Below are 23,647 nucleotides of genomic sequence, written 5' to 3'. Positions count from 1 at the left end.
TATTTTTCTGTTTGAAGTCCTCAGTGCATCAGCTCCTAACTCCATGGAAGTAATGACTGGGGAAAGGAGAGTCTGTTGTCATGACAATCCTGGGTTTGGCTCTCAATGGCTGCGTGATTGAACCCAACATTTTAATAAGACCTCCCGAAAACCTGCAAAGCCTGCAAGCAGGTGAGATACTACCAGGTTCCAATGAAGGACAGGGGATTTCTACCCACTAGTGACAAATCTACGGTGAAGAAATTAATTCCTCATTTCCAAAAGGATTTTCTGCCTTAAATACCAAGACAGTCACAAAAGGTTATAGAGAAATGGTACAGAAACTTTTAATAGGAGGGATCAGACTCCTGTCACGTACACTCAATGCTGTAAAAATATCAGCAGCAACAGAACACATCTGGAGTCTGGTTTTGCTGTTAACAAACACTGTTTTGTAAGTAACTGCGTAATATAGTAACTTAAGCCAGGTAAATCAAGAGTTAAAGGTGTTATGCATATATAGGTGTAAAACAAAAATAAAGTTCCCAAACTTATTCAAGCTCAGGTGACAAGAGTTACAGTCTTACGATGGGATGTAAGAAAGGTTCAGTTCATTGCATGGGATTGAAGTGAGAGAGATACTTGTAATCTGAATAAACAGCTGTCATCGATCATCCCTGATGTCCTCCAAATCTTCCAAGTCAGACAAATGTGACCAATTTAAGAGTGCCATCTTCAAGTTATAATCTACCAACCCAGGCAAGGGTTAGACACACCGGTAGATTCCACAGGATCGCCCTTAAACACACTAATATTCACAGATCAATTCTTCTTAATCAATCCACAGCCCCACCCTTTGTGGGTACTTAAAAGTTCAGTGGCAATTTTGACCACCAGCCTTCGTGCGTCTGCATGTCCTGTGAAACAAGGAGTAACGCTCGATTAAATACCATTGAACTGAAAACCAGCTGTCCATCATTAGCTTCTCTCTCTCTCTCTCTCTCTCTCTCTCTCTCTCTCTCCTCTCTCTCTCTCTCTCTTCTCTCTCTCTCTCTCTCTCTCTCTCTCTCTCTCTCTCTCTCTCTCTCTCTCTCTCTCTCTCTCTCTCTCTCTCTCTCTCTCTCTCTCTCTCTCTCTCTCTCCCCTCCCCCCCCCCCCCCCCCCCCCCCCCCCTTGCGCTGCATCTGGTCTTCCGCTGCCATTCGTCTCACTCTCTCTCACACAGCTGGTGGTTCTTAAAGGCACAGTCATTAATGAATAAAACTTAAGATTCCATCACACTCCCAATAAGGGGAAACATCCCTGTGCCCAGTGTTTCTTGCTCTCAGAATTTTATGTTTCAAGTTCAAATTCAAGTTTCATGTCTTCTGACTGTAGGTATGTACAACCAAACAACATTGCTGCAGACCACAGTGCGCCCATAATACATAATGTATATCACACACATAAAACAATATTACAATAAATAATAAACTATCATTCAAAAATTCATACAGATAAACTGTACAATGAAACAGTTCACTGTCCTTGTGATGAGACCTTGGTGGCAGCCGGGTATTCATTAGATTTAGAGTTAGGGTTAATCTCACAGCCTGAGTGAAGAACCTGTTACCCTATCTGGTCATCCTAGTCCTGATACACCTCTAACTCCTTGCTGATGATAGTGGGTCAAAGAGATTGTGTGACGGGTGGTAGGGTTCTCAACAATACTTCAGGTGCCCTGTCTACAACGCTCCCGGTAGAAGTCATAAATAGGGGAGAGAGAGTCTCCGATGATCCTCTCGGTTTTTTTCTATCCTCAGTATGGTCTTGCAGCTGCCGTGCCATAAAATGATGCAGCCGGACTGGACACTCAATGGTACTCCTATACAAAGTTCTTGGATGGGGGCAGAGAGCCTTGCACGTCTCAGGCTCCTCAAAGTGTAGACGCTGCTGTGCCTTCCCGACTGTTACTCATTGGGGTTTACTCATCTCTGTGCTAAACTGAAGCCGGGGCTGCAACTAACGGACTCCTGGACTTGCTGCAGTGGAGACTGCCTTTGTCACTGTGAACATACTTCCTTGAACTTTATTTCTGAATGTAATTTCTTTCTATCATTTGCATGATTTGATTTTTTTAATTAGAATTCTGGCTAATGATGATATAGAAGCTGTCAGGACAAAAAAGGTGTATATCAGGTATAGGCAATTGGGATCATGAATTCAGGGACAGGGTTCCTCTCGTCCTTGCTGACCCCTCCCCAATTTCTGCTTTCCACAGGGTTCACTCCCTATGCAACTCATTTGATCATTCGTTTCCCCCCCCCCCCCCACTGATCTCCCCCCTGGCACTTATCATTGCAAGCAGAACAAGTTCTACACCTGCCCTCACTACCATTCGGGGCCCTAAACAGTCCTTCCAGGTGAGGCAACACTTCACCTGTGAGTCTGTTGGCATGATTTACTGTGTTTGATGCTCCCGGAATGGCCTCCTGTACACCGGTGAGACACAACGCAAATTGGGAGACAGCTTCGTGGAGCAACTATGCACGATCTCCCAGAAAAAGTGCAATCTTCCAGTGGCCACCCATTTTAGCTCCACGTCCCATTCCCATTCTGAAATATCCAGCCATGGCCTCCTCCACTATTGTGATGAGGCCACACTTAGATTGGAGGAACAACACCTTGTATTCCATTTGGGTAGACTCCAACCTGATGGCATGAACATTCATTTCTCAAAATTCTGGTAATGATCCCAACCCCTTCCTACCCCCACTTCTCTATTGCCCATCCCTTTTTCCTTGTCTCACCTCATCTCCTTGACAGCCCACTGCCTCCCTCTGGAGCTCCTTCCCACTTTGCTTTCTTCCATGGCCTTCTGTCTCTTTTACTTCATCCCTCCCCTCCAGGTTTCACCTATCAACTGGTGGTTCTCTCACCCATTCCTCCACTTTTCAAATCTACTCCTCAACTTTTTTTTCTCCAATACTACCAAGGGTTTCAGCCTGAAACGTGTATTGTTTTTTTTTTCCATAGATGCTATCTGGCCTGCTGTGCGTGTTGCCTGGATTTGCAACAACTGCACATTTTCTTTTGTCTGGGTTTATCTCACCTGGACAGAATTATATGCAAGACCACAATTCCATAGCAACTCCTCAGGAGGGAGATTAAATATATATGCAAATACAATAGAGGCCAATTGAACAGCTACGCTTTACTAATGTTAATTTTCTGGGTGAAGAAACTAATTTAATTTACAATAGTATCAATAATCACAACCCCTGTTTGTTTGGTTCTTAAGCAAATGAATAAATAATTCAACAGCTTCAGCATTTTCAAACAAGTGAATACTTACAGTAGAGAAGCAATTCTATTGTAGTTGTTCTCTCATCTCCCTCAAAATGATAAACACCTTGATCCTCAGGTTTTATCCTGTCTACCAGCAGACAGCCAGTAGAAGCATTAAACTGTAAACGGGATCCGAATTGTTTATTTGGTTCCTCCACAGGTTTACCTGGAATGTAATCCAGAATAATAGCAGGGCTTTTGTTGCTACTGGTGAAGGTCCATAAAATTTCACTCCTGCTGAGATCACCTTGGTGTTCAGGATCCAGGAAAACCGATGAACCAATGGTCCCAATTACTACTTTCTGTTTCTCTAATTTGGATTTAAAAAAAAAGAAAAACATTCTTTGAACTGTCGTGGTAAAACTCTGATTGTTCAGTAACAGAACAGATAAAATCACAGATCACAATATATTATATCAACAGACATTTATAGAATGCCATCCCAGAGTTTTGGAACTTGGCCTTGTGGAACCAGAATTTCCATCAGTAGTGCCAACCATGTTAATGGGTTCATCCACATCACAGAACAGTACAGCCAGGAATAGGCCCTTCAGCCCATAATGACAAATGAAACAAATCCCACCTGCCTGCACGTGATCTGTAACGTTCGATTCCCTTCATTTTCATGTACCTTTTTAAATTCCTCTAAAACACTGCAACAATCACCTGGCCTCTCCAAGTTCCCTGAACAGGTCAGAGGGAAGATCACCATATTCAAAAACAGCCTTCCTTTACACTTTGTAAAGCCCCAAATCGCAGCCAATTAAGTTACTCGGGTGTTACAATACTGAATGCCAATATGACTCTTAAATACAACCATCTAGAATTTTCAGAAAAAAAATGTTTAATATTGAAAGGCTTTTTTCTACACTTTAACCTCAGTAGTAAAACAATTCCTACATTCCTAAAGCAGGAATCAGAGAAACGTTTCACTCCCATTCACTCTCATTACAGAGCACAGCATCCATTTCTTTGAGAATCGACGAAACCAGAATCTGTGTACCGTATCATCTGGGGAGATGCTGGGCCGGACTGGTAATCCACAGAATACTTCAGCAGATAACAGGCATGGAAGAACCATTGGTAACCTACGCAGCCCCAATGAACCTGTGATTTCAGTCCTTGCGGCTGACGTGTGTGTATCCTTCAGGAGGGTGAACCCACGAAATGTATTCAACGCAGACAGGGTACCTGTGCTGATCAACTGGCTGGAGTGTGCACTCAGATATTCAACCTCTCATTTTGGCAGTCCATCTTCTTCAAGCAGGTTTCACTGATACTGGTGTCTAAGAGCAACGGTGACCTGCCTGGATGACTAGCATCCAATAGCACTTCCATCCACAGAGATGAAGTGCTTGGTGATGAAACACAACAACTCCACCTGACAGGTGACTTATAGCCACTCCAATGTCCCTGCTGGCACTACAGGTTCACATAGAATGTCATCTCATTGACTCTTCACTCACCACAGCTTGGCATTCGATACTATCATCCCCACAAAACTAATCAATAAGCCTCAAGATCTTGGCCAAAATACCTCACTGTGCAACTGGATCCTCAATTTCCTCACTTGCAGAACCCAGTCAGTTCAGATTGGCAACAACATCTGCTCCACAATCTCCATCAGCACAGGTACACCACCAGGCAGCGTGTTTACCCCGTGCTCGAGACTGTGTGGCTAAGCACAGCTACAATGCCATATTTAAGATTGCTGATGACACCACTGTCATAGGCCAAAACAAAGCTGGTTATGAATCACATATAGGAGAGAGAATGAAAATCTAACTGAGTGGTTCCACAATAACCACCTCTTATTTAATTTCAGTGAGACCAAGGAACTGGTTATTGACTTCTGGAGGAGAAAACCGGAGATTCATGAGCCTGTCCTCAAAGGGCCCGAGGTGGAAAGGATCAGCAATGATAAATTCTTCAGTGTTTTCATTTCAAAGGACCTATCCTGGGCCGAGCACACAAGTGCAATTTTGAAAAAAGCACAGCAGCAGTTCTGCTTCCTTAGGAGTTTGCGAAGATTTGGGATGGCATCCAAAAGTTGATAGAATTCCAGAGATGTGTAGTGGAAGGTGTACTCACAAACTACATCTCAGCCTAGCATGGAAACACCAAAGTGCTTGAATGGAAAATCCTACACAAAGTAGTGGTTACAGCTCAGATCATCACAGGTAAAGCTTCCCCACCATTGAGCACATCTACATGGAGTGTTCTCATAGGAAAGCAGCATCCATCATTAAGGGCCCTCACCACCTAGGTCATGCTCTCTTGTCTCTACTGCCATCTGGAAAAAGGTACAGGAGCCTCAGGACTCACACCACCACATCCAGGAACAATTATTACCCCTCAACCATCAGGCTCTTGAACCAAAGTGGATAACTTCACTTGCCTAATCACTAAAATGTTCCCAAATCTATAGACACTTTCAATGACTCTTCATCTCATGTTCTCAATATCTATTGCTTACTTATCTATTTATTATTATACTTACTTTTTGCATTTGCACAGTTCGTTGTCTTTTGCACACTTGTTAAACATCCAGCTGATGTGGTCTTTCATTGATTCTATTAAAATTATGATTCTATTAAGGATTTCTTATGTATGCCCACAAGAAAATGAATCTCAGGGTTGTATATGGTGGCATACATGTACTTTGAACTCTGAATTGTAACAGATCTTTGAAATTACAATTAGATCCAATACGGAACCAATCTAGGCGTTCCCTGGTGCCAGGGGCCAACATATTGTGGAATTCGGGTCTTCCGTGGTAGCTTCACTCTTCCTGCAAGTCATGACAACTTCATTGCATTTATGAAATTTTGTTACCTTTAATATAGCACAGATAGCTTTTCTGCAGCTAGAAGTCCAGTAGAATGCAAACTCTTTATACCCTCTGCCAAAGGGCCCAGAGCTTTCTACTTAATTTGATCATGGCTGAGCTAATAATATAAAACCATTGTAAACCAATTTCCTGCCCACAACTTCCATGTGTTTACAGGCAGTTTTTCTGCTTGGGTGACTCGTGATATTTTAAACACACAACAGGTTAGGCAGCATTTATGGAGAAGTGTAAGTAGTTTAGATCAATGAGCCTTTGTCAGACAGAAATCATGATGAGGGAGATATGCTGGAACTATATAAACTACAGGCATCCACTTGTAAGTGAGTTGTCTGCTCCTGATTATTAGTTAAACTGCAATTAAACGATCAGGGTAGTAACCTGGACGGTTATAGTTTTATTATTGTGACAAACAATCCTTAATGTTATCAAAATATGGTAAACTGCCTTTGCAGCTCTGCCAATAAATATAGTAATGTATACACAACTAAAGGGAAGTTCAACAGCTACAAATGCACCTGTCTTCCTACGTATGTTCTTTTACTCATTAACCACTATCTATATTTGCATTGCAGTAAGATCACAGATGTGTGCTTAGTCCAATGCTGTACTCTCTCTGCACTTGAGTGTGCAGCTAAGCACTATTCATGTGGCATCTATAAATTCACAAATGACACCACTATTGTTGGTAAAATCTCAAATGGCAAAGCAGAGGACAGAGGAGTGAGACATTAACCAGTAGCATGTTGTTGCAACAAAAAACTGTAATTGCTGACGGGAAGATAAAGAAATTGATTGTGGACAAGAAAGACAAGTCAGAACAACACATAGCAGTCCTCAGGATCGGTGGAAAGAGTGAGCTGCTTCAAGATCCTGGTAATCAACACTTCAGAGGAACTAGCCCAGTACACTGATGCAGTCGTGAAAGCGGCACACCAGCAGCTCTACTTCTTTCAGAGTTTGAGAAGAATTATTATGTCAGTAAAGACTGCAGAAGGTTGCAAACTTAGCCAAACCCATTGCATACACAACCCTCGCCATCAAGGATCACTTCAACAGACAATAACTTAAAAAGGTAACATCCATCATAAGCCCATAAGATGTAGGAGAAGTAGGCCATTCAGCCAATCGAGTCTGCTCCACTATTCAATCATTGGCTGATTTAACTCTTTCAGTCATTGCCACTCCCCTGCCTTCTCCCCATACCCTTTGATACCCTGGCTAATCAAGAACCTAACTGCATCTCTGCCTTAAATGCATCCAATGGCTTAGCCTCCACAGCTGCTCATGGCAATAAATTCCACAGATTTACCACCCTCTCAATAAAGTGATTTCTCCTCCTCTCTGTTCTAAATGGATGTCCTTCAATCCTGAAGTTGTGCACTCCTGTACCAGACTCTCCTACCATGGGTAATAACTTTGCCATATCTAATCTGTTCAGGCCTTTTAACATTCAGAATGTTTCTATGAGATGCTCCCTCATTCTCCTGAACTCCAGGGAATACAGCCAAAGAGCTGCCAGACCTTCCTCAATACGGTAACCCTTTCATGCCAGGAATCATTCTCGTGGATCTTCTCTGAACCGCCTCCAATGTCAGGATATCCTCTCTAAAATAAGGAGCCCAAAACTGCACACAATACTCCAAGTGTGGTCTCAAGAATACCTTATAGAGCCTCAACGTCACATTCCTGCTCTGATATTCTGTACCTCTAGAAATGAATGCCAACATTCATGCCAACTCAACCTGGAGGTTAACCTTTAGGGTATCTTGCACAAGGACTCCGAAGTCCCTTTGCATCTCTGCATTTTGAATTCTCTCCCCATCTAAATAATAGTCTGCCCATTTATTTTTTCCACCAGAGTGCATGACCATACACTTTCCAACATTGTATTTCATTTGCCACTTTTTTGCCAATTCCCTTAAACTATCTAAGTCCCTCTGCAGGCCTCATTTCCTCAACATTACCCACTCCTCCACCTATCTTTATATCATTGACATACTTAGCCACAAATCCATTAATCCATTTAATTCCAAATCATTGACATACATCATAAAAAGTAACGGTCCAAACTTCAACCCCTATGGAAAACGAGGAAGCCTTGCTGTGACGCAGGTCAGTTCATTGTTTAATTCGTCAGTTACTCCATTATGCTGCGTATTTGTCTCATGACGTAGTCTTGTTTTAAAGCGGAGTTTTACTTTCTATTGTAAGTGTGCCAGCAGTTTCTAAACCCACTGCCAGTTGTGATTTGGCTTCTACCTTTGCAATTCAGTCACAGAGTGAAGAATTTACCTAAGTATGGAAAACCCAAAGGATCGGGAAAGTTTGGTGTTGTCAGCAGTTTGCTACAGAAGCAACCTTAATGAATTCTTGTTCAAAGAAGATAGTAACCTGCATCCAAGATAGTCCCTGCTATAAGAGAAGAAAGAATTGGAGCAGGGTTATTCGCTAAGGAGAAGATCAGTGCTTTTAAGCAGTTTTTAATTTCCTTCATCGTAAATCCTTTGGGCAAGGCATTTTTTGGCTGGGATCAGCAGTAACATCATGTCATCAAGGAATTCGTTACTTCAGGGAAGTCTCTCCTAATTGATTGTACAAATCATTTGGACTTTCGCATTTATCGCTTTAAGAACTGTGTTCGCATTTATCATTTTAGGATCTGTTCGAGTTGCTGTATAGCAGTTAACTTCCAGTTATTAGTCATTTGCTTACTTTTAATTTTTATTGAGCAGTGTTTAACAAATGTTTTATTTGTTAATCAAAAACCTGTCTCAATTCTATATTCATTTTTCGTGTATCATAACACTGGAATTTAGTTTCACCACCTCAAATTTCAAAGTAAACACTATCATATTGAGTGCACAGTTCCCTAAAGGTTCCTTAACCTTAAGCTCTCTTATCACCTCCAGATCATTGCACAACACCGAATCCAGCACAGCTGATCCTCCAGTGGGCTCAAAAACAAGCTGTTCTAAAAAGCCATCCCTTAGACATTCTACAAATTCTGAGGTCCAATACTGGCCTGGTTTTCCCCAATCGACTTTCATGTTAAAATCCCTTCTGACACGCCTTTTCTGTCTCCTGCAATCCACACCCACATCAATCCACATTTGCAATCCACATCACAGCTGCTGTTTGGAGGCCTGTGTACAACTGTCATTTTAGCCTTGCCATTTCTTAACTAAGTCCATAGAGACTCTACACCTTCCGATCCTATGTCATCCTTTTCTAATGATTTAATATTATTTCTTATACACCAGGCCACATCACCCCCTCTGTGGACGAACCTATCTTTCCAATACACTGTATATCCTTAGATATTCAGCTCCCAATGACAGCCATCCTTCAGAGATGGCCACAATGTCATACTTGCCAATTTGTAGCTGAAATTCAAGATCATCTATTTTATTTCTTTTGCTGCATGCATTCAAATATAACACGCTCAGTCCAGTATTTGTTGCTTTCTGTTTTAATGGCACCACGCCTCTATGTAACTCATCCCACTGGCTGTGATTATGCCTCATCTCCTGCCTGTCCTTTCTGACACCTCTGTTGCACGCTATCTTTGTTTTATTTCTGTTTATCCCTTCCTCAGCCCTAACACTCCCATTCGCATGCCAAATTAGAGTAAACCCTCCCTAACAGCTCTGTTGTACCCTGCCTGCGAGGATATTGGACCCTTTTGGGTATTGATCACCAAACACGCACGACATTCAGGGCATGCCCTCTTCATGCTAAAAAGCCACACTCAGTGATTTAGTTATACCTTCTCCCCTCCACCAACATACTTAGAAACAGTTCATGAACACTGCCTTATTTTTGCTCTTTTTATTTATACTGCAATTTATAGAAATGTGTTGTCTGTTATGAACCCACAGGTTTTGTTTACTGTGGACTGTCACTTTAAGCGCCTGAGTGAGGCAGGACTATGACATCAGTCAGAGGCTGAAGGGGTTTGCTTCAGGTTTTTACACAGAGAGAATGACCTTCAGGGAGGGAGAGAGGGAGAGAAAGAAAAAGAAAAAAAGAATGGACAGGCAAGCTGAAACTTCAGCTTGTTACTGCTATGGTTTGGAACTCTTTTAAGCCCAAAAGATTGGGTTAAACATTGGCACACGGTGCACAACAAATGTAGGATTGTCACTTTGTATAGCCCATAGGAGTGGATTTTGGGATATCTTGTGGAACCACTTGTGTAGCCCTTGCCTGGGTATGTTGTGTGGTAACCACTGGAAGACGATATTCCTATGACAGGTCACTTTCAGTAATAATTTGTATGTGGATTTAGAATGTCACGACGGACAAAATTTACGGCGACTGTTATCTTGATTTACCAGCGTGGAACCTGTGGATACTTTGTACTTGCCTTCTCTCTCCAGTACAAAGTGGATTACAAATATCTCTTTCCTATCATTTATTCCATGGAGGACTGAACTTTCCATCTCAAGACTCTAAGTCTTATTCCCCCAGGCTCAATAGTTTGTGAGTTATACTTACACACAATACTGTTAACTTCTATTTATTTTCTTTAAGTTACTATACCATAAATAGTTACTAATAAAGATAGTGGTTTTAACATCAGAACCGGACTCCATGTGTAACCTATTGTTGCTGGTTCATTTCTAAAATGTTGCATTTCGTAACGTCTTTGTTGTGAAACAACAAATTTTATGTTTTAATAAACTTGACTCTGACAAATTATTGTACTGATTCTGTGTCCTAGAATCAAAATAGAATTCAGTATTTCATTACTTGTGCTACCTTTTTCCACCTGGATCCTATCTTCACAAGGTTCATTCTTTCCCTTTTTGGAACTCTATACCTCTGACTTAGCCACCTTATCAGGTATAAGGTGATGCTTGGTAATGCAAATATCGAATCAGCCAAACATGGGCCAGCAACTAAATATGTAAAAACATTCACACGTGGACAAAACTGCAGCTGAGTAAGTAGGGACTCTGCAAAAGTACTGACAGATTAGGGCTCTGAACAAAGAAGTGGCAGGTGGGATACAGAGTAGGGAAGTGCATAGTTTCACACTTGGGTAGAAAGAAAAAGGATGTAGAAGATTTTCTAAACAGGGATCAAATTCAGAAATCAAAGCTGCAAAGGGACTCAGGAGTCCTAGTGGAGGATACCCTCAAAATTAACTTGCAGGTTCAGTCATAGTGAGCAACGTAAATGAAACATTAGCGTACATATTGAGAGGACTAGAATATAAACACAAGGAAATCATTCTGAGAACTAATAACAGACTGGTTAGACAACACTTGGAATATAGTGAACAATTTTGGGCCCCTTATCCAAGAAAGGATAGGCACTGAAGAAGGTAGACAAGAATGATCTCTGCAATGAAAAGAGTTAGCGTTTGAGGAGTGTTTGACAGCTCTGGGTTTATGGTGTTTTGAAGAATGGGGGGGGGGGTGTGGACAAAAGGTGAAATGAAATTTATTGAATATTGAAAAGTCTAGACAGAATAGATGTGGTGAAGATATTTCCAATAGTGGAGGAGCCTTAATATACAAGGATGGGAAGATGGAGCTGAGATCAAGTACGAAATTGGAGCTACAATCCAGAGCACAGGAAGGATGTGTTTGTAAGATTGTGCCGGGAATGTGGGTATATGTTTATCCAGAACCAGTTATTAGGAGTGCTATGGGAATGTGAGTAAGTGTTATCAGGAATGTGATCCAGGTGTGTGACTGGCATCAGGTGCTCAGTATGTGCACACCCAATTAAGTCAAGCTTACATCTGCAAATTGAGTAGTAAAATATTATGGTAGAGTTCCTTCTCAATTTAATAAGACAGCTAGCTGGTCCAACATGAGAGCTGTTGGGAAAAAAACTGCCTTTTATCTGCAGTCAGTGTCCTTTTTTTAATAATGTTCTATGTTCTAGGCTGTGGTGGGAGTTCATGGATCTCAAAATGGAAATTAATTGTGTAATTGGGTAATTCAAGGCTACCATCAAGCATCCCACCACAAGGGTCCCATTCCTATCGTCAGACGAGAGGTTCAGAAGTCTGCAGCTCCACAGGAGCAGCTACTTTACTACGTCCATCAGGTTCTTGCACCGATCTGCACAACCTCAGCAAAGGAATATTTTGCACAACCATGGATTTGTAGTTTTGTTTTCCACCAACATCTTTATTTCTTCACTGTCTAGTGTACTTTAAACGGTGTGATCTCTGAACCTACATGTCCCTAATGTTGATGCAAGCACCTCATACCTCACCACACTTGTGGAAATGACAATTGTTACGTATCCCATAACTGGATAACTTACCAGCAAAGATAGAGAGGTCAGTTGAAGTCTGATGGCACTATTTTCAAACGTTTTTATTTATAAAGGGGCACAAAAGGAAGGTTAATACAAACATTCAGATAATGCACGTCATCAATACTCAATCTAAAGTGCGGGTATAGTAATAATCATCATTAAGAAATAAGCTCTACTGTTGTCTAGGAAATAATATATTGTCTGTTTGGAAATATAAAAGTCACTCGGAAGTCTGCAGGCTTCAGCCTTTTGGGAATCGCTGGGTTTCACGTGGTGCGACAGAGAGGGAGAGAGAGATTGGTGAGAAAAAGGAAAGACTTGCCGGGTCCTTATGAAGCATCCGTAGAATCAGGGGAGCGGGCTCCCCCTCCCCGATGTTAGTTAAAAGCTGTTTTCCGTGATTCCAGCCACAAATTCCAATCCCGGAATCTAACGCACGTGGCTTCCTTCAAAATGGCTTCCCGCTACAGCGGGATCACTCTCGTGTCTTCTTGGTGCGTCTGAGGGGCTGTCCCCCTGAGACCCTCCTTTATACTTCCTCACGGGGTCGCAGGTGTCAATCAGGTTGGGATGATGCAATCTCTCTCTCAACCAGCCCACTTTGCCCGAGGGCTTTACACATGGTCTCCATGAGATAATAGTCACTGTCGCCTTATTTTGCATCCCGGTGGAACGTGCTATTCGGCACGTTTCTCTCTCTCCCACTTCCTGGGTCTATTCAGCACGTCTCTCTCTCTCTCCCACTTCCTGGGTACTGACCCCCCCCCCCCCTCAATGGGTGCTCTTGTGATTCTCACAAAGGAGGGGGCTGGGATCACCTCCCCTCTTAAAAACGTTTTTACCAGCAGTTAAAACGGAGTGGTACACAGTCCTACAGGATTTTTGAATCTAACTCAATACACAAGTTTTTCTTTTCAGAGTACTACCGTTATACATTCAAGTCAGTATCTAAATAGTTAACGATTACAGTGTCCCTTTCTTTAATATCTTAACATCACATACCGTACTAAAGTCTTGTAGCATCAGACTTCAATTCAATAACCACACATTTATTTTTTTCCCTCGCAACAAAACTAAGGTGGTGTGACCTTAGCTTAGGTGCATTTACAAAAGTTTATGCGAATACAGTCATTTTAGTCATTTCAGTCATTTTACTTAACTGGCAGGTCTCCAAAGAGGCTGTCTTTGTTATTCACAGGCTTTGGTGCAACCCCGTTCAACCTGCTTTGCTGGTTAACAATGGCATCCCCATTAACCATCGCCTCTTTTTCGGTGAGCCCCCCCCCCCCCCCCCGTGGGGAACTTGAGTAATTTTTTGTGGTGAACTCCCACCCGCCTCATTCATCGGGGTTATTTTAGCAACAACATGCCCCAAACTTAGACCATTTGCACCCAATTCTTTGATTTTACCCAGGTGGCTAGCCCTTTTGTCAGTACCCTTCAGGCTATTGGTGTTTAATTTGAACTCTTTTAAAGTAGCATTTCGAAGGCGGCCTCTTCACACCCCATCCTGGCATAACAATAGAGGGGGGGGGCCCCGCTATCTCCCAGCTCACTCTGTGAGCAATCTGCCAGGTTTAAGATTTCTTCCTTCGATTTGGAAACTACATCCTTTCCGTTTCCTTCAATAATAATCCTCATCCCTCCATTCTTAAATTCTGCGTTAACTTTGAACCCACCTTCGAGTACAAACACCGCGGAACTCACACTTCCCCCGGTTACCAAGGTTAACCCTTTTCCCACTGAACCAAGTCTATCTGACCCACAAGGACAGCCGCCCCGTTCCACTGAATCAGATACCTCAGACTTCTTCTGAGCTCCATTACCAGGTTCAGCACCACATGCATCCCCATCTCGGACACACTCAAATGGGACATCAGCCTCTTCCAGGCTTTCAACACCCGTACCTTTTTCAAATTCTAACTTCCCCCGATCCTCCCAGTTACTCTCTGGGCAGCTCCCACCCAGGGAAGGCGCAACCCTGCAAGCTGAAGCAACCTCCTCGGCCTTTTCAGCAGACTCCTTCGAGGCAAGGGTATCCTTTCCATCTAGGACTGCCCTCCTCTCATTATCGGGAACACCTTTAGAACTCTCAAGTTCTTCAAACAATTCTGCCAAACCAGACAGATCATCCATGTCCAACTCTGGACCTTTTAACAGCTTTATCCGTTTCTCATCTTTATTTCCTACCTTTAGGACCTTTCTCTTCACTAAGGGCAGATCTATCTCGTCTCCCTTACCCCCTTTTACTTTACTACTCTTCGTCTTACCACCCTCTAAGCCCTCATGGCACAGGGTCAGCCAAATCAAAACTGGCCAGATTTAAACTGCTCTCATTCTCAGCTGCCTCTCTCGACATGCTGCGAATGACCGCGCCTGCGAGATAGTCCTTGGACGCTAGGGGTGGGGCCACCACACTCGCCGGTCGGCACGTCGGCAGATTTCTGACCAAACCTTACCCCCTGCTAAGTCGTTCCAAAGCAGGATGTCCACGTCAGCTCTCGGGAATTCTGACGGCACCCCTATTTCAACTGATCCATACACCAGCTCACAATCCAGAATGACCTTATGTAAGGACACCATTTCTATCCTTTTATTTATTCCTTCTACCTTTACCAAGCCCGTTTTCCGACCAAATTCTAGTTCCTTACTGCTGATCAACGACAGCTCAGCCCCCGTGTCTCTCCAGATTCGTACGGGAACTGGTGTGTCTCCCTCCATCACAGACATGGTTCCGTGTGACAGACAACTCAAGAGCCTTCTCGTACTCTGTCTACCCTCGGCTCTCTGGTCAATTTACTGATTACCACGGCACACCCGATAGGGACTGCGGCTTTCCCTCTTCCTATCTCTTTCCTCGGAGCAAAGCATCGAGATGCAATATGCCCCTCCTTTCCACAATTAAAACAGGTCAAACCCGGAAACTTCTGGGCGTCTTGCCTTTCCCCCTCAACCTTACCGCTAGCTCCCGGTGGGACCTCTGCCTCACTCGTCGGACTTTCTCGATCGTTCCCACGGTCTCTCTGGGGACCTTTATTCGAGGGAGTCTTTGTCTTGTGGGTTAGGGCATATTCGTCCGCCAACCTGGCAAATTCTGAAATGGACTTATCCGGCTTCTCATTCAAATACATCCGGATCTCCTCCAGAACACAACCTTTAAATTCCTCAATCAAAAGTAACTCCCTGAGACGCCCATAATCCTCATCCACCCTTTCTGCGGTGCACCAACGGTCCAAGAGCACCCCCTTCTCATGGGCTAGCTCTGTATACATTTGATTCCACCCTTTCCTTAAATTTCTAAACTTGTGTCTGGAGGCCTCAGGTACCAATTCGTAAGTCCGGAGAATGGCCTCCTTTACTTCAGCATAATTCTCTGCTTCTCCCTCCTCCAGGGACAACGACGCATATGATCGTTGGGCCTTCCCCTTTAACACACTTTGTAACAACGCCACCCACTGCTCTTTTGGCCACTTCTGATTTACTGCCACCTTTTCAAAAGCAAGAAATAACTATCAACATCTGTCTCCTCGAACGGAGGTACCAATCTCAACTCCCTACTAACATTAAACCGCTCCGCTCGGTCTAACACTTGATCTCTTCGCTCGTTCCTCATCTGCTCCATCTCCCAGTCATGTTTCCTCTGTTTCTCTTTCTCGGCCCGTTCCTTCTCTTTCTTGACTGCTTCTAGCTCCTTTAGCTGAATTTCATGCTTTCTTTGCGTCTCAGCTGGGTCCTGCTCCTTTTTCACCTCTAACCCCTTTAGTTGGAGCTCATGGTCCCGTGTCGTCTCTAGCTCCTTTAGGTGGAACACCTGCTCCCTTTCTCTCTCTCCCTCAGCAGCTTCCAGCTCTTTTAACTTAATTTCATGTTCCCACCTTAATTTCTCCACCTCTAACTGAACTGTCCCACTTGATGGTACCTTTTCAGGGATATCTTCCAATACCTCAGCTTCAAACACATTCTTCCCAATGTAATACTGAGTTATGGCCCTTCGCACCTCCCGCTTTTTCATGGATGACCTCACTTCTGCGAGGTTCAACCCTTTTGCCAAATTTAACATGTCTGATTTGGTGGCCGCCTCTAGCGCCCCCACAGTCGGGTTTTTCATAAATTCACCCACATCCATCATTGCTGGTTTCCCGTCTGGCTACCCACGTAACCAGATTCAAGTTTTGGACTTACAAGCCCGATTCACTGGCCTCCCAATTTGGTGTCAAATCCCAGACGAGCCCCCAAGTTGTTACGTATCCCATAACTGGATAACTTACCAGCAAAGATAGAAAGGTCCGTTGAAGTCTGATGGCACTATTTTCAAACATCTTTATTTATAAAGGGGCACAAAAGTAAGGTTAATACAAACATTGAGATAATGCTCATCGTCAATACTCAATCTAAAGCGTGGGTATAGTAATAATCATCATTAAGAAATAAGCTCTACTGTTGTCTAGGGGATAATATATTGTCCGTTGGAAATATAAAAGTCACTCAGAAGTCTGCAGGCTTCAGCCTTTTGGGAATCGCTGGGTTTCATGTGGTGCGACAGAGAGAGAGAGATTGGTGAGAAAAAGGAAAGACTTGCCGGGTCCTTATGAAACATCTGTAGAATCAGGGGAGCGGGCTCCCCCTCCCCGATGTTAGTTAAAAGTGGTTTTCCGTGATTCCAGCCACAAATTCCAATCCCAGAATCTAACGCACGTGGCTTCCTTCAAAATGGCTTCCCGCTACGGCGGGATCACTCTCGTGTCTTCTTGGTGCGTCTGAAGGAGCTGTCCCCCTTAGACCCTCCTTTATACTTCCTCACGGGGTTGCAGGTGTCAATCAGGTTGGGATGATACAATCTCTCTCTCAACCAGCCCACTTTGCCCGAGGGCTTTACACATGGTCTCCATGAGACAATAGTCACTGTCACCTTATTTTGCATCCCAGTGGAACGTGCTATTCGGCACGTTTCTCTCTCTCCCACTTCCTGGGTCTACTGACGCCCCCTCAATGGGTGCTCTTGCGATTCTCACAAAGGAGGGGGCTGGTATCATAACACAATAAACTTCATTTGCCTTGACTCTGGGTTTTATCACACTCCTGAACCAGTGTCTTTATACGTCTCCTTTAGTGAGGTTCAGGTAATTTCTGATCCTCATAAATAGAGTACATTTGGAGTACTTGAGGTCCATATTCAACACAATTCTATGCCGACTCTCTGACAATGGGTGGGGGTGTGCTGGAAGTGGGAGAATGTTGGTGGATTTACTATAGGATACACAGAATGCAGCACATTGGCACTCAACCTCACAGCTCAAGTATTCTAGTTTAATTCCTGACCTCTGGCTTTATCTCAAGTTTCCACATTTGCCCTGTGACAATGTGGATTTTCTCTGGGTACTCTGGTTTCCTCCAATGTCCCAACAACACCAGCCTGGCAGGTTAGTGAAGAGGGTAAGTAGTCTGCTGTGCCGTTTGGATAGTAATGTGGACAGAAATGCCAGAAGAACAGCCAATAGGAAATGTGGTAGGGATGGGATTCCTCTGTGAGCTGGCATAGATGATGGGTTATGTTGAAAGGAACCATGGAGATGGTGCATACTGCAGGAATGGAAATACTGGAGATTATAAGCAGGGGAGGGAAAGTGTTAAGTAGGCAAAAAGTAATGACAGAGAGGTCTGTCATGGTTTGAGTTTGCCAGCTATACGGAGGATAGCACCTGAGGATTTCTCAAAGCCTTATTGAAAACGTATAAGATCAGCTAAACTAATGGGAATTCTGAGGTATTTAACATAGGGAGCATTTCAGATGGCTTTGAGAGCATTATATCCACATTGGGAGTTCACTCTGTATTCCCAATCTAAACATCCAGGGCACTCTCCGCATCAAACAGCTCTAGACCCATCACTGTAGAGGGTATGTGCATCATATGGCTTCAAAGTATGAAATACTAACAGATCCGATGCCATGCATTGGAATATATTGTGGTGAGCATTCAGCCCATGATGACAGACGAGAAGAACTCATTTAACCCAACAGCCACTTTATTGTAACAACTAAAAAAACAGATAGGGAACTATGACCCAGGGAGAAAACACACCCAGTCACATGAGGAAGGGAGTGATTATTACAGACCCCAATTACAGTCAGAATGACCCACAAACATACAAGCAAATAACTGTATAACCTAAGCTAACTGTAGCTATAAACAAACATCCCACCATAATCACATGAATCTATTTGAAAACAACAATAATAAATACCACTGGCCATTAGGAACGCTGGAGCGGTCTGATGAACCCCAGAATGCCACACTGCCCCTACGTGAAGGGTCAGCCATCCCCAGCAGCTCCAAACTCCACAAAAAAGTCCAGAAGTCCTGGTGGAGTACGACGCCGCTGCCTGGGATGTGGTGGACTCCGGAAGTCGGCTCGCCACACCTTGTGCTCTACTGTCTTTCCACCACTGCGATGCCCAGTGAACTCTTCCCTCTCATTCCCACATAGTCACTAGAGATCATAGCCAGCTGGACTGCCACCTGGATGGGAATGGCTGGTCCACTCAAATGTTTGATGGTGATGGTTGACCCCGTATCCACCAACACAAGGCATCTGATGCCCTCCAACATGCAGTCCTCCCATAAGCCTGCTCTTCACCCAAATGGCCCACCTGGAGAGGTGATAACAGAGAGGATTCTGCTGGAGGCCTTGGGCGGTGCTCAGCATTTCCCCATGGCTGCACTAGTCTGTGGTGTGGTGCAGTAAGGCAGTCCCGGGCCAAATGACCCAACTCACCACAATGGTAGTGGAGATCACTCCCTGGCATGTGACAGGGCGAGCACGGAGTAGGTCGGACCTGTCTCATGGGATCCTCTTTGTCAGTTTCCTCCTCCAACTTGGTGATACAAGCCCGGGTAAGCGGCATGCAGGGCGACGCTGGAACAGCTTGGGAGGCTAAAATTGCTTCTGCCCTCTCCCCCTCTACCAGTGCCTCAACCAGCAATTATGGTGATTTCAGGTGAACATGCTGCCAAAGGCACTCCAGTGTCAGCTCCTTTACAGAAGCGTGGAGGGGAAGCTCTTCCTGGACCGCGGGAGCGAACTAGGGGTAGCCATACTGAGCACAGTGGCGGAGATCTCCTGTGAATGCCCCCAAGGATTCTTCCACATGATGCTGTGAACTGCCCAGTTCTTCACTCATTGCTTCCTCTAATAGCCTCTGCCTGAAACACCGCTCCAGTCCTGCAACGACAGCCCCGTAGTCACACTACTCAGCTGGTATTAGGTCGGGGAGGGCATCCATCTGCAGGGTGAGGTGCACCGCCGTCTCGGTGGGGTTCCACCTGTTGTGCCATGCCACAAGACTGACTTGCACCAGGTAAGGTTCCGGTACCTGGGGATCTTCAGGATCAACCTTGTGGCATTAATTCCTGAGGCCCTTTGGTCTTCCTTCTGTTCTGGCGGTGTCAGTGGTGTCTACCATGTTGCACATTCTCCCACATTTATGGCATCTTTGGGTCCCCGATGTGTGCCACGAGGGAGACCGGTCTAGGATGCTTGGTTTCCTGGTCCTCCCTCCAGGTCTCATCTTCAGGAGGCCAGTGCAGGGGCAGAAATACTGCTCGCTCCCTTGACTTATTCCCTGAGTTTTCAGGCGCTCCATCTGATGTCATAGCTCTTCAATATCGTCATCAACTTTAATCCCACTCCTGACTCCTGTGGTGAGCTTTCAGCCCATGATGACAGACGAAAAGAGCTCCTTTAACTCAACAGCCCTTTTTTATTACCAAAATATACTTTATTCACAATAAAATTATTAACAATAAACCATTCAATAACTGTGCATGCTTTACAGACAGATAGTACAATTATATTCTATACAGTTTCACGATTTCAGCCACTCACGTGGCACTCAACTAGTTCATATTGTATAACCATTGTTGAGGGGTATGCTTCCCGCCATACAAACCCCCACCCCCCCACTCCCGCGGGAGAAGAGCCCTAAACCGTGGTCCTTCCCCACTGGGTCCTTGCGGTGGCTGCACCAAGTTTCAGTGCGTCCCTCAGCGCGTACCCCTGCAGCCGAGAATGTGCCAGTTGGCAGCATTCTGCCACGGACACCTCGATGTCCATCAAGTTTTGGGCCGAACAAACAGAGTCTTTCACCGAGTTGGTGATCTGCCAGCAGTACCGGATGTTTGTCTCCGCGAACAGCCATAGATCAGAGAGTCCTTTGCTACGCAGCTACCGGGGAAGAAGCGTGAAACCAGCTTTCATCCTTCTTCGCGATCCCACTGTGCGCAGAGGCGGGTTACTGATTCCGCCCATTGCAGTCCTCCCGTGGGCAGCGGGGTGTGGAGACGATGTTCCGGGCGTACGGAGGGATCTGACTGGGAGGACCCCTCTTGTGACGAACACAAAAAAATAAAACGGGCGCCGTGACCCGAGCAGAGAGCCCAGTCAGTCACATACAGACGGGTAGGTGATTAATACGTACCCCGCTAACAGGGTGACCTACAGCGAATTAACTGTATAACCCAAGCTAAAATGTTCATCAATTTTTTTTATCCAAAACCTCCAGTAACAATTCATAAGTTAATTCAGTGCGTTGCGGATGAGCTGGCTCCTTGCCATTGCCGTTCGGGTTCCGTCCAAAATCTCGGGCTTTAGATCTAAGAGCCATTTCTGAGTACATATCTTCAAAAATTCACAATAAACTTTTAACGATAAGTCCAAACAAAATAGCAAGAATCTTTTGGTGTAGGTAAAAATAAGTTGAATAAGGGTGATCAAAGGTTAAAAGAAGTAAAGGTAATGGAGCGAATCTAAAACAGTACTCACTCCATGAGCGTCTCCCGCTGACTCCTGACCCAAGCTAAAATGTAACAATAAATAAACGTCCCACCATAATCCCATGAACTCATTTTAAAACAAGAACAATAAATAGCGTTGGCCAGTAAGCATTCTGGACCGGGATGACGACCACAATCACGCCCCCCTCACCACGAATCATTTGGACAAATTTATCAGTAGGTACTGAGATGAGAATATGTTTTCCACTGTCCTGTGGTAGTTAGAAACTTACCTGAAGATCCCAGTGAAGGCAACAGAAAGAGCAAGAGGAAATGAGAGCAGAACGACATGTCGAATTACCAAAGATGGAGATCAGCATCAGCTTTACCGTTTCTCTGCGGACGGTGGGTAAGAGTGGGAGGGATTCGGAGTCCGGATATGCGTCAGTTTATTTATTGCCTCTGATGGTCTCTTGTTTTCTTCGTACAATGTTTTATTTCCAATCCACACCCCACCCCCGCCCATGTCGATACCCGTTTTGGGGCTGTAATTCTCACAGGCGACATTAAATAAAGTATGCAAATCGGGGTCCGCAGTGCCTGCCTTACGAAAGTTAAATATTTGATTGTAAACTGGTTTATATTTAATATATTCTTGATAAAATATATTATTTCTGGTAGCAGAAGCGAAGTTATTAAATTACACTCGTTAAACGGCAATGCAAAAGTGCATTCAGTTCAGAGGGGTAGTTTATGCTTTTTTAATTATGTTGATTATGTTAATTAGGTTATTGTTCTTTTCTCCGATCGTTTTTATGCAAATCGTATATCCGTTTTTCCCTGCAGTATTTGTTGAGAATGACTGCTGTACTACTGTTTCTCAGTGAGTGTGTGTGTGTCTTTCTTGGTTATGTATATTGGTGCTCCAACTGCATAGATCAGTTACTGAGCAACGACTGCCAATGGGTTTCCAAGGGCCTTGTTGCTTTATAGAATAAAGCAAATACTAATTTTTACAGCAGCCAGTCTTCGGACGTCAATGTCTGTTATAGATTGAATTTAAACTGCGGCTCTGAATAATGCTGCATTTTTGGGTGTTTGTTGTGGACAAAGAAACACTCCGTTTGGTCGTAGAAGGCTGCATGTGCATGAATACAGTCCTGAGTTGGTAGGAATTAACATTCATTTTGGGTGCTTGGAGAGTGGGTGTTTAGATGGAAGGGGTTCAAAGTTATATGTAATTCAAAGGGAGGAATGTAGAAAACTTGTGTCTATAGAATTATCTTGCTGTTACATTTGATCTTAGCTTTGAAAAATGTTATACAATATAACGTTGGGTCTCACACAAGGAAATCTGCAGATGCTGGAAATTCAAACAACACCACAGACAAAATGCTGGTGGAACACAGCAGGCTAGGCAGCATCTATTGGGAGAAGCACTGTCAACGTTTCGGGCTGAGACCTTTCGTCAGGACTAACCAAATGAAAAGATAGTAAGAGATTTGAAAGTAGAGGTGGGGAGGGGGAAATGCGAAATGATAGGAGTAAACCGGAGGGGGTGGGATGAAGCGAAGAGCTGGAATGGTGATTGGCGAAAGTGATACAGAGCTGGAGAAGGGAAAGGATCTTGGGACGGGAGGCCTCAGGAGAAAGAAAGGGGGGGAGCACCAGAGGGAGATGGAGAACAGGCAAACAACTACATAAGTCAGGGATGGGGTAAGAAGGGGAGGAGGGGCATTAACGGAAGTTAGAGAAGTCAATGCTTATGCCATCAGGTTGGAGGCTACCCAGCCGGTATATAAGGTGTTGTTCCTCCAACCTGAGTATAGATTCATTTTGACAACAGGGAGGCCATGGATAGACATATCAGAATGGGAATGGACGTGGAATTAAAATGTGTGGCCACTGGGAGATCCTGCTTTTTCTGGCGGACCGAGTGTAGGTGTTTCACGAAACGGTCTCCCAGTCTGTGTCGGGTCTTGCCAATATATAAAAGGCCACACCGGGAGCACCGGACACAGTATACCATTGGGTCTGGGAGGCCTCTCCTTCCAAGAGTGCCCCTAATGCTGAATAATGCCTGTTGCTTGTTTATTGCTAAATAAAACACTTCTATATCCACTAGCTTCAGTGTCTCTCTGGTGACGTTGTTCACTTTACAACACTGCTGCGGTAAACAAGAGGTACAGAAGCCTACTTTCTGACAAATGTGAGGTTCGTGAATTGCCCTGCACAACCCCAACCCTGCCTCAGCAATAAACACGAGGGACCACGTTTTGCACTACCACTACCATGGACTTGCCTCTGATTGTCTCTTGCATCATGATCTTGTGTTTGCCGTCTTTTTTCCTTCCTCTCTTCATGGTCCTGTATATTTTATGTGATTTACTGTATATGCTGTGTGTTGTCTGTATCTACATGCCTGTTGCTCAAATCGTGG

The 23,647-nt window shown here is 44.2% G+C and overlaps 1 protein-coding gene across 3 annotated transcripts in view; it reads right to left on the bottom strand.

Moving 5' to 3' along the window:
- The window catches only part of LOC132394486 (HEPACAM family member 2-like), a 54,181-nt gene extending 32,526 nt beyond the window's left edge, over positions 1 to 21,655 (bottom strand). The window contains exons 1-2 of one of the 3 annotated variants that reach the window (XM_059970698.1): positions 21,501 to 21,655; positions 3,314 to 3,616 (exon numbers count right to left, since the gene is read on the bottom strand). In XM_059970698.1, the coding sequence (XP_059826681.1) occupies positions 3,314 to 3,616; positions 21,501 to 21,558 (361 nt within the window). In that variant the 5' untranslated portion in view covers positions 21,559 to 21,655. The remainder of the gene's footprint in view (positions 1 to 3,313; positions 3,617 to 21,500) is intronic. The other 2 variants (XM_059970699.1, XM_059970700.1) reach the window with 2 other exon arrangements.
- Between the last annotated feature and the right edge of the window lie 1,992 nt (positions 21,656 to 23,647).

This window comes from Hypanus sabinus, chromosome 5 (genome assembly GCF_030144855.1).
Source record: "Hypanus sabinus isolate sHypSab1 chromosome 5, sHypSab1.hap1, whole genome shotgun sequence".
Taxonomy (NCBI): Eukaryota; Metazoa; Chordata; class Chondrichthyes; order Myliobatiformes; family Dasyatidae; genus Hypanus; species Hypanus sabinus.
The sequence above is the reverse complement of the archived record's forward strand: the minus strand, read 5'-3'. Positions and strand labels throughout refer to the sequence as shown.